Here is a 14353-nt window from a genome sequence, read left to right as displayed (position 1 = left end):
TTTTTATTGAAGCTGATCTGCCATGTTGTGTTAGTTCCAGGTATACAGCAAAGTGATTCAGTGATAAATATTTATACATATATTCTTTTCCATTATAGGTTATTACAAGATATTGAGGATGGTTCCCTGTGCTATACAGTAGGTCCTTGTTGTTTATTTTATATACAGTAATTTGTATCTGTTAATCCCAAACTCCTAATTTATTCCAACTCTCCCGTTTTCCTTTGGTAACCATAAATTGGTTTTATGTCTGTGAGTCTATTTCTGTTTTGTAAATGAGTTCATTTGTAGCACTTTTTTAGATTCCACATATAAGCTATATCATATAATATTTCTCTTTGTCTGACTTGCTTCACTTAGTATGATAATATCTAGGTCCATCTATGTTGCTGCAAATGACATTATTTCACTCTTTTTTTATGGCTGAGTAATATTCCACTGTATATATGTACCACATCTCCTTATAATTTAAAAGAAGGATGGCTTTTAGTGAGATAAGACTCCTCATAGTCTTACAATGAAAGTTAGCATTAAAAGGACTACGGGGTTAAAAGAAGACATATCCTTTGGTCCCAAGCAATTTATATTTGATTTAAAAAGTAATTTATGTATTTGTACATGCAAGCACACAATCTAGAACAAGAGCAAAAGTAGTATTAAATCTATTAAGTGCTATTAAACTTGTCTGAAATCATTAAAGAAAGCTTCAGAGAGGAGTTCAGCTATAAATATTGCTAGGATTGTCACTGAAGAGATGAGAGAAAGAACATTTCAGAGGGCAGTATAGAATATAAAAAGCATAGAGTGGAAAATAGAAATTAGATACTTGTAACAAAAGCCCAGGACCAGATGGCTTCACAGGAGAATTCTATCAAACATTTAGAGAAGAGCTAACACCTATCCTTCTCAAAGTCTTCCAAAATAGAGCAGAGGGCGGACCATTCCCAAACTCATTCTATGAGGCCACCATCACCCTGATACCAAAATCAGACAAAGATGTCACAAAAAAAGAAAACTACAGGCCAATATCACTGATGAATATAGGTGCAAAACTCATCAACAAAATACTAGCAATCAGAATCCAACAGCACATTAAAAGGATCATACACCATGATCAAGTAGGGTTTATCCCAGGAACGCAAGGATTCTTCAATATATGCAAATCAATCAATGTGATAAACCATATTAACAAATTGAAGGAGAAAAACCATATGTTCATCTGGATAGATGCAGAAAAAGCTTTTGACAAAATTCAAAACCCATTTATGATAAAAACCCTCCAGGAATCCAAATTGGAAAAGAAGAAGTAAAGCTGTCACTGTTTACAGATGACATGATACTATACATAGAGAATCCTAAAGATGCTACCAGAAAACTACTAGAGCTAATCAATGAATTTGGTAAAGTAGCAGGATAAAAAATTAATGCACAGAAATCTCTGGCATTCCTATGCACTAATGATGAAAAATCTGAAAGTGAAATCAAGAAAACACTCCCATTTACCACTGCAACAAAAAGAATAAAATCTCTAGGAATAAACCTACCTAAGGAGACAAAAGACCTGTATGCAGAAAATTATAAGACACTGATGAAAGAAATTAAAGACGATACAAATAGATGGAGAGATATACCATGTTCTTGGATTGGAAGAATCAACATTATGAAAATGACTCTGTTATCTAAAGCAATCTACAGATTCAATGCAATCCCTATCAAACTACCACTGGCATTTTTCACAGAACTAGAACTAAAAATTTCACAATTTGTATGGAAACACAAAAGACCCCAAATAGCCAAAGCTATCTTGAGAACGAAACACGGAGCTGGAGGAATCAGGCTCCCTGACTTCAGACTCTACTACAAAGCTACAGTAATCAAGACAGTATGGTACTGGCACAAAAACAGAAAGATAGATCAATGGAACAGGATAGAAAGCCCAGAGATAAACCCACACACATATGGTCACCTTATCTTTGATAAAGGAGGCAGGAATGTACAGTGGAGAAAGGACAGCCTCTTCAATAAATTGTGCTGGGAAAACTGGACAGGTACATGTCAAAGTATGAGATTAGATCACTCCCTAACAGCATACACAAAAATAAGCTCAAAATGGATTAAAGACCTAAATGTAAGGCCAGACACTATCAAACTCTTAGAGGAAATCATAGGCAGGACACTCTATGACATAAATCACAGCAAGATCCTTTTTGACCCACCTCCTAGAGAAATGGAAATAAAAACAAAAATAAACAAATGGGACCTAATGAAGCTTCAAAGCTTTGGCACAGCAAAGGAAACCATAAACAAGACGAAAATACAACCCTCAGAATGGGAGAAAATATTTGCAAATGAAGCAACTGACAAAGAATTAACCTCCAAAATTGACAAGCAGCTCATGCAGCTCAATAACAAAAAAACAAAACAACCCAATCCAAAAATGGTCAGAAGACCTAAATAGACATTTCTCCAAAGAAGATATACAGAGTGCCAACAAACACATGAAAGAGTGCTCAACATCATTAATCATTAGAGAAATCAAAACTACAATGAGATATCATCTCACACCAGTCAGAATGGCCATCATCAAAAAATCTAGAAACAATAAATGCTGGAGAGGGTGTGGAGAAAAGAGAACACTCTTGCACTGCTGTTGGGAATGTGAATTGGTACAGCCACTATGGAGAACAGTATGGAGATTCCTTAAAAAACTACAAATAGAACTACCATATGACCCAGCAATCCCACTACTGGGCATATACCCTGAGAAAACCATAATTCAGAAAGAGTCATGCGCCAAAATGTTCATTGCACCTCTATTTACAGTAGCCAGGAGATGGAAACAACCTAAGTGTCCATCATAGGATGAATGGATAAAGAAGATGTGGCACATATATACAATGGAATATTACTCAGCCATAAAAAGAAACGAAATTGAGTTATTTGTAGTGAGGTGGATGGACCTAGAGTCTGTCATAGAGAGTGTCATAGAGAGAGTGAAGTCAGAAAGACAAAGACAAATACCGTATGCTAACACAAATATATGGAATCTAAGAAAAAAAATGTCATGAAGAACCTAAGGGTAAGACAGGAATAAAGTCACAGACCTACTAGAGAATGGACTTGAGGATATGGGGAGGGGGAAGGGTAAGCTGTGACAAAGTGAGAGAGTGGCATGGATATATATACACTACCAAATGTAAAATAGATAGCTAGTGGGAAGCAGCCACATAGCACATGTAGATCAGCTTGGTGCTTTGGGACCACCTGGATGGGTGGGATAGGGAGGGTGGGAGAGAGGGAAACGCAAGAGGGAGGAGATATGGGAACATATGTATATGTATAACTGATTCACTTTGTCATAAAGCAGAAACTAACAAACCATTGTAAAGCAATTATACTCCAATAAAGATGTAAAAAATAAAAAACAAAAAAACCCTCCAGGAAGTAGGCATAGAGGGAAATTACCTCAACATAATAAAGACCATATATGACAAACCCATATGCAACATCGTTCTCAATGGTGAAAAATTGAAACCATTTCCATTAAGATCAGACACAAGACAAAACTGCCCACTGTCACCACTATTATTCAACGTAGTTTTGGAATTTTAGCCACAGCAATCAGAGAAGAAAAAGAAATAAAAGGAAACCAAATCAGAAAAGAAGTAAAACTGTCACTGTTTGCAGATGACATGATACTATACAAAGAGATTCCTAAAGATGCTACCAGAAAACTACTAGAGCTAATCAATGAATTTGGTAAATTAGCAGGATACAAAATTAACACACAGAAATCTCTTGCATTCCTATACCCTAATGATGAAAAATCTGAAAGAGAAATGAAGGAAACACTCCCATTTACCATTGCAACAAAAAGAATAAAATACCTAGGAATAAGCCTACCTAGGGATACAAAAGACCTGTATGCAGAAAACTAGAAGACACTGCTGAAAGAAATTAAAGATGATACATGCAGATGGAGAGATATACCATGTTCTTGGATTGGAAGAATCAACATTGTGAAAATGACTCTACTACCTCAAGCAATCTACAGATTCAATGAAATCCCCATCAAACTTCCAATGACATTTTTCACAAAATTAGAACAAAAAAAATCACAATATGTATAGAAACACAAAAGACCCCGAATAGCCAAAGCAATTTTTCAGAAAGGAAAACAAAGCTGGAGGAATCAGGCTGGCTGACTTCAGACTATGCTACAAAGCTAGAGTAATCAAGACAGTATGGTACTGGCACAAAAACGGAAATATAGATCAATGGAACAGCATAGAAAGCTCAGACATAAACCCACGTACATATGGTCACCTTATCTTTGATAAAGGAGGTGAGAATATACAATGGAGATAAGACAGACTCTTCAATAAGTGGTGCTGGGAAAACTGGACAGCTACATGGAAAAGAATGAAATTAGAACAATACCTAACGCCATACACCATAATAAACTCAAAATGGATTAAAGACTTAACTGTAAGGCCAGATACTATACAACTCTGATAGGAAAACATAGGCAGAACAATCGATGACATAAATCACAGCAAGATCCTTTTTGACCCACCTCCTAGAGAAATGGAAATAAAAACAAAAATAAACAAATGGGACCTAATGAAACTTTAAAGCTTATGCACAGCAAAGGAAACCATAAACAAGACGAAAAGCCAATGCTCAGGATGTGAGAAAATATTTGAAAACGAAGCAACCGACAAAGGATTAATCTCCAAAATTGACAAGCAGCTCATGCAGCTCAGTATCAAAAAAACAAACAACCCAATCAAAAAATGGGCAGAAGACCTACAGAGACATTATCCAAAGAAGATATACAGATTGCCAACAAATACATGAAAGGATACTCAACATCACTAATCATTAGAGAAATGCAAATCAAAACTGCAATGAGGTATCACTTCACACCGGTCAGAATGGCCATCATCAAAAAATCTACAAACAGTAAATGCTGGAGAGGTTGTGGAGAAAAGGAAACCCTCTTGCACTGCTGGTGGGAGTGTAAATTGATACAGCCACTATGGAGAACAGTATGGAGGGTCCTTCAAAAAACTAAAAATAGTACTACCATATGACCCAGCAATCCCACTACTGGACATATACCCTGAGAAAACCATAATTCAAAAAGAGTCATGTACCACAATGTTCATTGCAGCTCTATTTACAGTAGCCAGGACATGGAAGCAAACTAAGTGTCCATTGACAGATGAATGGATAAAGAAGATGTGGCACATGTATACAATGGAATATTACTGGGCCATAAAAAGAAATGAAATTGAGTTATTTGTAGTGAGGTGCATGGACCTAGAGTCTGTCATACAGAGTGAAGCAAGTCAGAAAGAGAATAACAAATAGCGTATGCTAACACATATATATGGAATCTAAAAAAAAAATGGTTTTGACGAACTTAGGGGCAGGACAGGAATAAAGTCGCAGATGTAGAGAATGGACTTGAGGACACGGGGAGGGGGAAGGGTAAGCTGGGATGAAGTGAGAGAGTGGCATGGACATATATACACTACCAAATGTAAAATAGATAGCTAGTGGGAAACAGCCACATAGCACAGGGATATAGTTCAGTTTGGTGCTTTTTGTCTACCTACAGGGTGGGATAGGGAGTGTGGGAGGGAGATGCAAGAGGGAGGAGATGTGCGGATATATGTATATGTATAGCTGCTTCACTTTGTTATAAAGCAAAAATTAACACACCATTGTAAAGCAATTTTACTCCAATAAAGATGTTAAAAAAATACATTTTTGTGCTTGCAACCATGAGAAAATCATTGCAGCTGGAAAGATAAGCGACAGATAGGTGCAAACCCTGCTTGGTTGTCATAATAGGACCCCAAATTTCTCACCAACAGGAACTGCAATGTTAGCCTGTGAGAAAGACACAGATTTCTTCAATATTTCATGAAAATATTATCGATATTTTTAGGCATGATCATTACAGTCAAAATTAAATTCAAAAAAAAGAGAGAAAGATAAGGATAAAGATTAAAAAAATTACGAACGCTTTTTATTTTAGAGTGGACATGACGTACAAAGCAGGTACTATAGCAGTTGACTGATACTTATAACTCTAAGACCGTTCAGGATATGAGGAATGATGGGAAATAGGCATAGGCAAATGTTTGGCAAAGATGTTTCTTCAAATTCTCTGCCTCCAAACTGATGATTTCTCCCCTGTGAAGACATTGTTTACATGTAAAGCCAGAAGTCGTAACCAAGGTCAACCGTGTGCTGTGCAGTTATTCAGATTTTATATTCTTTCTCGCTCAGTAGCAATACCACTGGCTGGATATAGGGATAGAAATGTGCCTGAGGTTTTGATTGACAGGTTTGGAGCTTGGTTTCCCTTGAGGAATTCTCTTCCTATAAGTCTTTGTTTTCCTGGCATTTTACACATTATACCATAATGCTCATCAGAAAATTCATGTCAGATCTAACTACTGGCACTTGACTGTAAAGTTTTATATTTAAAAGATGCTGTTTGGCTGTTTACAATATATAAATGCCAGTTTATTTCTCTGGGAAGGGTCAGAGAAAAAAACAGTAATTTTCTTTCACTGACATCAGGGGAAACTGCTTCCTGCTAGATCAATGCATAAAAATTCAGTTTTAATGACTTTGTAGTACCTTAGCCTTGACATCTGTATATTTAGAAATGAGTGTGCAAAACCTTCAGCATTTTATAAATGAAAAGAAAAAAATGATTTAATTATGAGTAGTGTATACAATATTATGATTATTATTGCTAGAGATAATAACACCAAGAGATGGTCCATAGACAAATGAATACATATTTTTCCAATTTTTATGTTAATAAAGTCATTTAAGTAAATTCAGACCTGGTATTCTCTGCAGAGCAGTACATTATTCTCTATACACACAAATAATTATGAAAGGATTAGTCAGTTGTAGGAATTTATTATGTATAGTTTTCTGCCTTGCATTTATCATTCAATGAAGTATTAAAAGGCAGCTTATGGAGAAAGGAATATTTCAAATTATGGACTTATAAATACTCTGCAAACCATTGCTTTTGATGAACTGATTTCCTGATCAGAGCAATCTTGTATAAATTTTGATCATTTTTTCCATCTGTACTTCTTTCAAGTTCAAGTCTGGATAGCTTGAGTTTGTTGCTTGTCCCCCATTAAATTGCCTGAACTCTATCTCAAAGCCCAAACCATGCTTATGTTACATAACACCCAAGGGGAAATGTGTTTCCTGTGGGGACTCAGTTAAAAAGATGCCTTTTCCACATAAAGATCTTTAATATTTCTGAAAGCACATTTTCCCTGAATGTTAAAATCTGCTTTCCATTACACTCTAATGGTAAAAGTTTTTGCATGGGCATCTGTGGTCCAAAGGTTGCCTCAGCAGGGTCACATAACAGTCTCTCAAAGTAAACCTGAGGGGCCGGCCCACCAAGCCCCCCTCCGCAGAGGCAGTAGCAAGCTGGGCTGATCAACCACCAGCACAGATCAAACCAGCAGCATAGGAGTTCTCACTGCACTGCAGCACTTCTTAGCAAATGGTTTGTAATTAAGTCCACATTCCCAAAGACAACACATTGAAAAATGTATATGTTTAGGAGTGAAAGGTGAAGAAAAGAAAGCCAATACATGAGGTACCTAGAGCTGTCAAATTCATAGAGCAGAAGGAAGGAGAGTGGTTTGCAGAGGTTGGAATCAGAAGGGAAGAAGGGAGAAATATTGTTGACCGGGTACAAGACGGGACGCTGAAAAGAAATCTGGAGATGGATAGTGGTGACTTGCACAACCATGTGCAAACTTTATGTTATATACATCTTGCCACAATTTTTTTAAAGACCTTGTTAAAAACAACAAAAAAGAAGAAAGCAAATAAGAGATAGTCATAATGATTGCACTCGATCAACTGCTTAATTTGTATCTTACCCAAATCTAAAATGTTATTCTTTTGTTTTTCATAATTGTCCAAGTTGGTTCCCCTTCTGAGGTGAGAAAAATAGTGAATTTGCTAATGATTTCTCTCATAGGCATCTATATCTTCTGCATTTTTGAGAACCTTTTACAAGTCCCCAAGTTGCTTACACAACCCTCAGACACTGTGATGCTTCAGGCCCTAGAGAAGGATGCTAAGCGTCTACCATGTTTGCGGTCTCAAGGTACCATTCCTTATAAAAGCTCAGGAAATAGCTAGGTGGCTTGCAGAACTAACCACCATGACGGTTCTCTCTGGTTGAGGGGTTGGCACTTTAATTTCCTATGGTGACAGTTTCCTTTGCTGAGAGCTGCAAGGTGTCAGGACCTATGGTTTCTAAAACCTGGAGGACTGGGCTATGGCATATGCAGTGGAAATGCTGCTCCACAATCCAGATAAGTAGACCCACTTCTTCCTGAGTGACGTTAGCTGTCTACACCACAAATGGAGCCATTGAAAAAGTTAGATATTATCTGAACTCATTAATATTCTGCTATGAAGTTTGTTACTAGGCAATTATGATTAAAACGCACAAATCTTCAGTCTCTTGAAAACTATGTTTAATGACACTTGCAAGTAGTAATTTGTTTCTTCTATTTATGGACAAATATTAAAACCAGACCTTCTTAAAGGAGACAATAACCTCAGTTCAAAGAAAATCAGCCATAATGCAATCACACATATGTAAATATTAAACATATACATAAACCAGAAAGACAATTCATGTTTGATTGTGGCAGGAATGGATTATGATTCTTTTGTAATCTTTTTTTGGAAAAAATGATTATCCAAAGAATAAATTCACAAGTTCTCATTTTAGTTCCTCTTCATCATCAGGAGAAAAGGTGATTAAATATTTAGCATTCAGAGCTCCCTATGGCATAGTTATCATGCCCATTACAAAATGAGGAAAAATCACTCAGAAGGATTAAATAAAATTGCCTAAGCACAGCTAGACAGGAGCACAAACAGGATCCACACTTGTGTCCGACTTAAAACATATTCTCTTTTACTTCCTTATGTTTCCTCTCAATAAATAATTATTAAGACTGTATTATATGAAGGATACTGTGAAGGGCCTTCATAGACTAGAAATAAACATAAGCTCCTGTCTTTCTGTGGATTAACTGATAGAGCAAATGTACTGATATAGTGATGCAGTCTTTATATATGTAGAAGAGGCCTGACCATTAAGACTAGAATGTTCCAGGGAAGTCTTCAAGTGAAACTAGGAAAGGAGCAGGTGAATAACACCTGACTGGAGAGAGCATGTTCATAGCTGAGCAGGTCAGAGAGCTGCTGCCTTGCATCCTTCAGAATCATCACAGACACAAGAAACACAGTCTTACACAGAGTGGATAATAAGTAGATAGTTATTGAATTAATGGACAAGAGGACTAATTACTAAAGTCATTTGGCTGGAGTAAAAGCGTTATGTAGAAAAATAAAAGCAAAGGTAAAATTAGGAGGATAAAGAAAGGGAGCATGTAGAATGGTTTCACGGCAAGAATATGGGCTTTGAACTCTATCCTCTAGAAAATGGGAGAGGTCACATAAATGGGATGATAAAAGACAGAGTGGATATGTTGTCTAGGAAGAATTGGAAGGGGAGAGATTGGTGAGAAGTAGACAATAGCCCAGGTGTGAGATAATGAGAACCTGGGCTGGGGAAGGGGGTGCAGTGGGGAATGGACAGGATTATCTTTACTTGTGAATAATGGAAACCTATTTCAAGAATAAGTATGGCAAATATATTCCAACAAAATGGATAAATCACTGTTAATAAATTTCTCTTACAATTGAAGATAAAAAAAATACTGGTGTGAATAAATTTATTTAAATTTTAAGATGTATATTTTAAAGCGGTTTCATTATTTGATTGATATTTACCATTCAAATAATTAGTTGTCCATATCATTTTGCATATACAATAACTCATACCCAATCTGCTGACAAAACCTTATGGGGTCTACACTGAAAAACTGCATCAGCCTTTTCAATTAATTTAATAAAGCACTTGCTCTTCACATTTTTTTTTTTTTTTTTTTTTGCTCTTCACATTTTAAAGAAAAAAATATAACAAAACCCTAGCCCAAGAAAATCATCTTTTACTTGGGCATTTGTAAAATAAAAATTAAAAAAAAAAATGAACATCTTTTGGCTTTCTCTAACTCTTTTTTACTTTGAAAGAGAACAATAAGAAAAGTCCAGGATTGTAAGTTCATCCATTATTTGGACTGAATATAATTTCATCCTTAAGTGAGTATTTTGTTTTTAATCCTGGCCTCCTACTGTAATCAAAATAAAGCATATTGGTTACCTGCCAGGAGTCAAGTCTGACGCCACAGTACAAGTGCACTGGATTGTTCTTTGGGGCACCCAGGGTAAACTAACACCCAAAAGTCATCCCAAGTTGCCCTTCAAAATCAGTTGCAGTTATTCGTTATTTAATCCCCACAGCAATGCTTTTGTAACAAAGGTCAGGATCTCTTTGTAGGCAATCAGGTGGCTGAGGCAAGTGACACAAATGTCAGAGTTTTAGGGCTTCATCCAGCAGCTCAATTTTCATCTCTCTGTTTATTAGACCAAAGTAATAAGGCTTAACCCAACTATGTATTCAAAATGCATCATAAAGGATAGATGTCTTGACTGCAATAAATTTTTTTAAAACCAAAAGATAAATAAAGTGATGTTTCATACAGCTGGGGAGTTTGAGTTTATAGAAAAGTATTTGTTAACACAATAGCGATCTTAGCATTAAGAGCTTATATTTCTTAAAAGCTCTTCAGAGCTTAGAATACTCACCAATACACTGGGACGGATTGCGTATAAATGAGCCTACTTCCTACTTTGTTCATCTTTTGTTTTAAATGTTAATCCAGAAAAGAAGCCGAGTGAAGTGTTTTCTATGAGAAAAGTATAAAAGCTGAGTTTATGAATATAAAAAATAAAGACTAGTATAACAACCAGCCCTGAAATAATGGGAAATGGACTGCTGTCAAAAGAACAAGAAAAAAATTAGGAGAAAAGACTGGATTTTTCTACTTTTGATGTGAAAAGGAAATGGCTGCTTATTTTCATCTGTTTACCCCCGGACTCACCTCTCCCCAGATACGTCAATTCTGAGTTTGAATATTAAATGTCTATCAATGTAGTAGAAATAATGAGATCTATTTGTCTATCTATTTATCTGTCTGTACATTTACATTTACATTCAAAACATACTATCATTTGATACAAACATTTTTTGAAATGTCATTGTTTCATTTTATATAAAAAGAGATACAAAAAATTAAGTGAGTAAATTAAAGAAGGGTCAGAAATAGCGACACAATAATAGTGACACAAAGGACGCCTGGGAGCCATAAAGAACCTTTATCTGTTTCTAAGAAGCCTGCGGCTTGGTTATTTAAGATAAATACTTGTCTCTGCTCTCTTGATCTGCACATTCACAAAGCAATAGGCTGGGAAGCAACACGCCAACTATCAAGTCCTTTCTTTGCTGCTTAGTAACAGTATGCCTTTTGCACAGCCATTGAAATTTTCTGTACCCCAGTTTAGTCACAGGGAAAATCATGCTATAAACTTTCATTTGTCTTCTATCTTTAAGAGTAAGGGAGAATAAACTAAAATTAAAGAGATTTTTTTCTTTTCTTAAGTTGAATTCAGGAATTTTTCTCATAGCTAATAAATATATTTTCAAGCACAAAGGCCAAACTCCAATGGCAAACACATTATCTAACCTTGTATGCATTGTCAGATATTTCCAAGGAGAGATGCAAGCATGTGTGTCTACTGTGTGTGTGTGTGTGTGAGCGTGCATCTGTGGTATTTGTCCACACCGACATATACCTGTGAATACAAACTAATATTACAGCATATTGAATACTATAGGAGTAAAAAATCTATACCTCTCATATAAATATTAAGTGTCTTAATTCTATGGGATAGTCTATTGGGCTTATAAAATGTATAAGATGTAAATCACAGAATTTCTCGAAATGCAATGGTTCTAATTTGAAAGTGGTTAAAATCAAAACTTTACAAATGGGCCTGGTCTTACTCTACAACAGATGGATTAAGCAAAGACATTTAAGCTCATAGCCTAAGTGTATAATCATCCTCATTGAGAATAATATCTTTTTAAAGTTGACTGTCCATGACTTGATCTATTTAGCATTGGGAGGAGAGATAAATTAGGAGTTTGGGATTAATATATACACACCACTATATGTAAAATAGCTTACCAACAAGGATCTACTGTATAGCACAGGGAACTCCACTCAATATTTTGTAATAACCTATAAGGGAAAAGAATCTGAAAAAAATATATATGTGTATAACTGAATCACTTTGCTGTACACCCGAAACTAACACAACATTGTAAATCAAATGTACTTCAATAAGAAAAAAAGATATAGAGGTGCCTATCCCATCACATATTGTGAGTTTTACAGGGTTACAGAATCCTGGGTGGTGCCAGGGCCTAGCGGGCAGAGTCACAATAATTTCAGAATTACTTAGATTTGAAATTCCAGAAATTCTATTAAGTCAGAAGTGAGAAATGTGTGAGTCCTCTTGACCACAAAAGTATTCAATGAAATATATTACAGTATTTAAGAGAGAAGGTCCTAAGCCTGCTTGCCTTAGTTTCAACGCCAACTCTGACACTTTCTAACCAAGTGCCTTGGACAAGTTATTTAATATTTCTGTACCTTGGAAGTCCTTGGTCACTATTGAAAAGGAGATGACGGTAGTCTTTACCTCATAAAGCTTGAATCTTCTATGTGTTCAGGAAAAAAAATCACTAGCACAGAGGAAGCGTGTGAAGAATGTCTGATGTCTGTTTTTCCACTGAGTGTCCTTCAACAGCCTCTGGACAGTCCTGAGAACAAATAGCTAAAGCTCTTCTCTTTGATGTTGTGTTGTATGGACACTACTTTGTACCTCTTTAGTCTGTAGTTTTCTGTGACAAGTTGAGACTTGATAAGATTTCCAGGGCTTTATTCTTCTCCACTTGTGATGAGGGAATTAACTCATTTGATAAAAGTTTACTGAATAAATACTATGTGCCTGAAACTATGGTAGGTACTGTGGATGTATGAATGCTGTATCAGGTGAAGTTACATGCTACAAAGAAAAATTGCAAAAGTTAGGGAGTGTCAGTTTTCCAATGAGTTAACATTTGAGAAGAGACCTACAGGAAGAGAGTGAATAATCCATGGGCGTATTTGAGCCCTGAGTGTTTGAAGGAAAAATAACAGTACGTGCAAATACCCTGTAGCAAAGTCATGCTCGGTGTGTAGGGCATTGCATAAGTCAGTATGTCTAGAGCAAAATGAGGAAAGAAGAATGATTGTGAAGCTCCAAGACATGGGATCATGCAGGCTTTTGTAAGAAATGTGGCTTTTACTCTCAGCGCATTGAGAGCATTGAAGAACTGGAGTAGAGAAATATCAAACATGGTTTACAAAAAGTGTCTTTGATGTGTTGCAAATAGATTGAAAGAGGGTAAGAGCCAATGCAGTTAGAAGGCTGTTGCAATAATCTAGGCAAGAAATGATAATATCTTGGATGAGGGTAGCAATGATTAAGATGGTAAAAGAATTTGTATTCTGAGTATACAGTCCTTAGGGACAGAAACAAGGGTGTTTGTTCATAGACTGGATATGGGTTTGAGAGAAACAGGGAGGTTATGGACAACTGCAGTGTTTTTGGTATGAGTATAAGGGAGGATGGAGTTGACTTTAATGAGCTGGCAAAATTGTGGGATGGGTGGGTTTTGGGGAATCAGAGAGAATCAGAAATCTCACTGTGAATTTGTTTAAATGTGAGATGACTATTAGATACTTAGTGGGAGTATCAAGGAAGCAGTGAGGTACACTGTCAAGATTTGGTTACTCTGGGAATAAGATCCAAGGGTAGACTCCTCATTGTCATGATGTTTTGGATGTGCCCATGACTTTCATGCATTGACAACATACTGCTGGTCATTTGTCTCGTACACGTTAGCATGATGATAAATAACAGAAATACCTTTATGTCCACCCCACCCAACAAGGCATCAATAGAGCTATAAGAGACCATCTCTGAAAGTATGATGGGCAGCTGCATGGTGTGAGGCAAAGGGACAGCCTTAACCAATTCTTGGTACCACTTTCCACCACCTCTCCACATTTAGACATTGTTTGCCTTACATTGTATCTCTGAATCCACAGCTCATTGAATTTCAATCTCAAACACAGTAAGATGTATGGAGTGATTACTGACCCCAAGCAGAAGGAAAAAAATGAAACAAAACAAATGACAAGTTTTGACTATTCAGTTTAGTTAGAATAGTAAGTGACGTATGAGTGAAGTA

The 14353-nt window shown here is 36.3% G+C and overlaps 1 protein-coding gene across 2 annotated transcripts in view; it reads left to right on the top strand.

The window, feature by feature from the left end:
• LOC149746965 (cAMP-dependent protein kinase inhibitor alpha-like) overlaps positions 1 to 14353 on the top strand; it is a 107633-nt gene that overhangs the window by 52201 nt on the left and 41079 nt on the right. Inside the window, exon 2 of one of the 2 annotated variants that reach the window (XM_089898944.1) lies at positions 99 to 14352. The exons of the other annotated variant lie outside the window; for it this stretch is intronic. Within the exon in view, the coding sequence (XP_089755070.1) occupies positions 99 to 142 (44 nt within the window). The 3' untranslated portion in view covers positions 143 to 14352. Of the gene's footprint in view, positions 1 to 98; position 14353 lie in introns of those variants that run through there. 2 annotated transcript variants of the gene reach the window in all.

This window comes from Delphinapterus leucas, chromosome 17 (genome assembly GCF_059928025.1).
Source record: "Delphinapterus leucas isolate spDelLeu-1000000601 "Yukka" chromosome 17, BTC_Dleu_Yukka2, whole genome shotgun sequence".
Classification (NCBI taxonomy): domain Eukaryota; kingdom Metazoa; phylum Chordata; class Mammalia; order Artiodactyla; family Monodontidae; genus Delphinapterus; species Delphinapterus leucas.
This window is presented reverse-complemented; position numbering and strand designations above follow the sequence as displayed.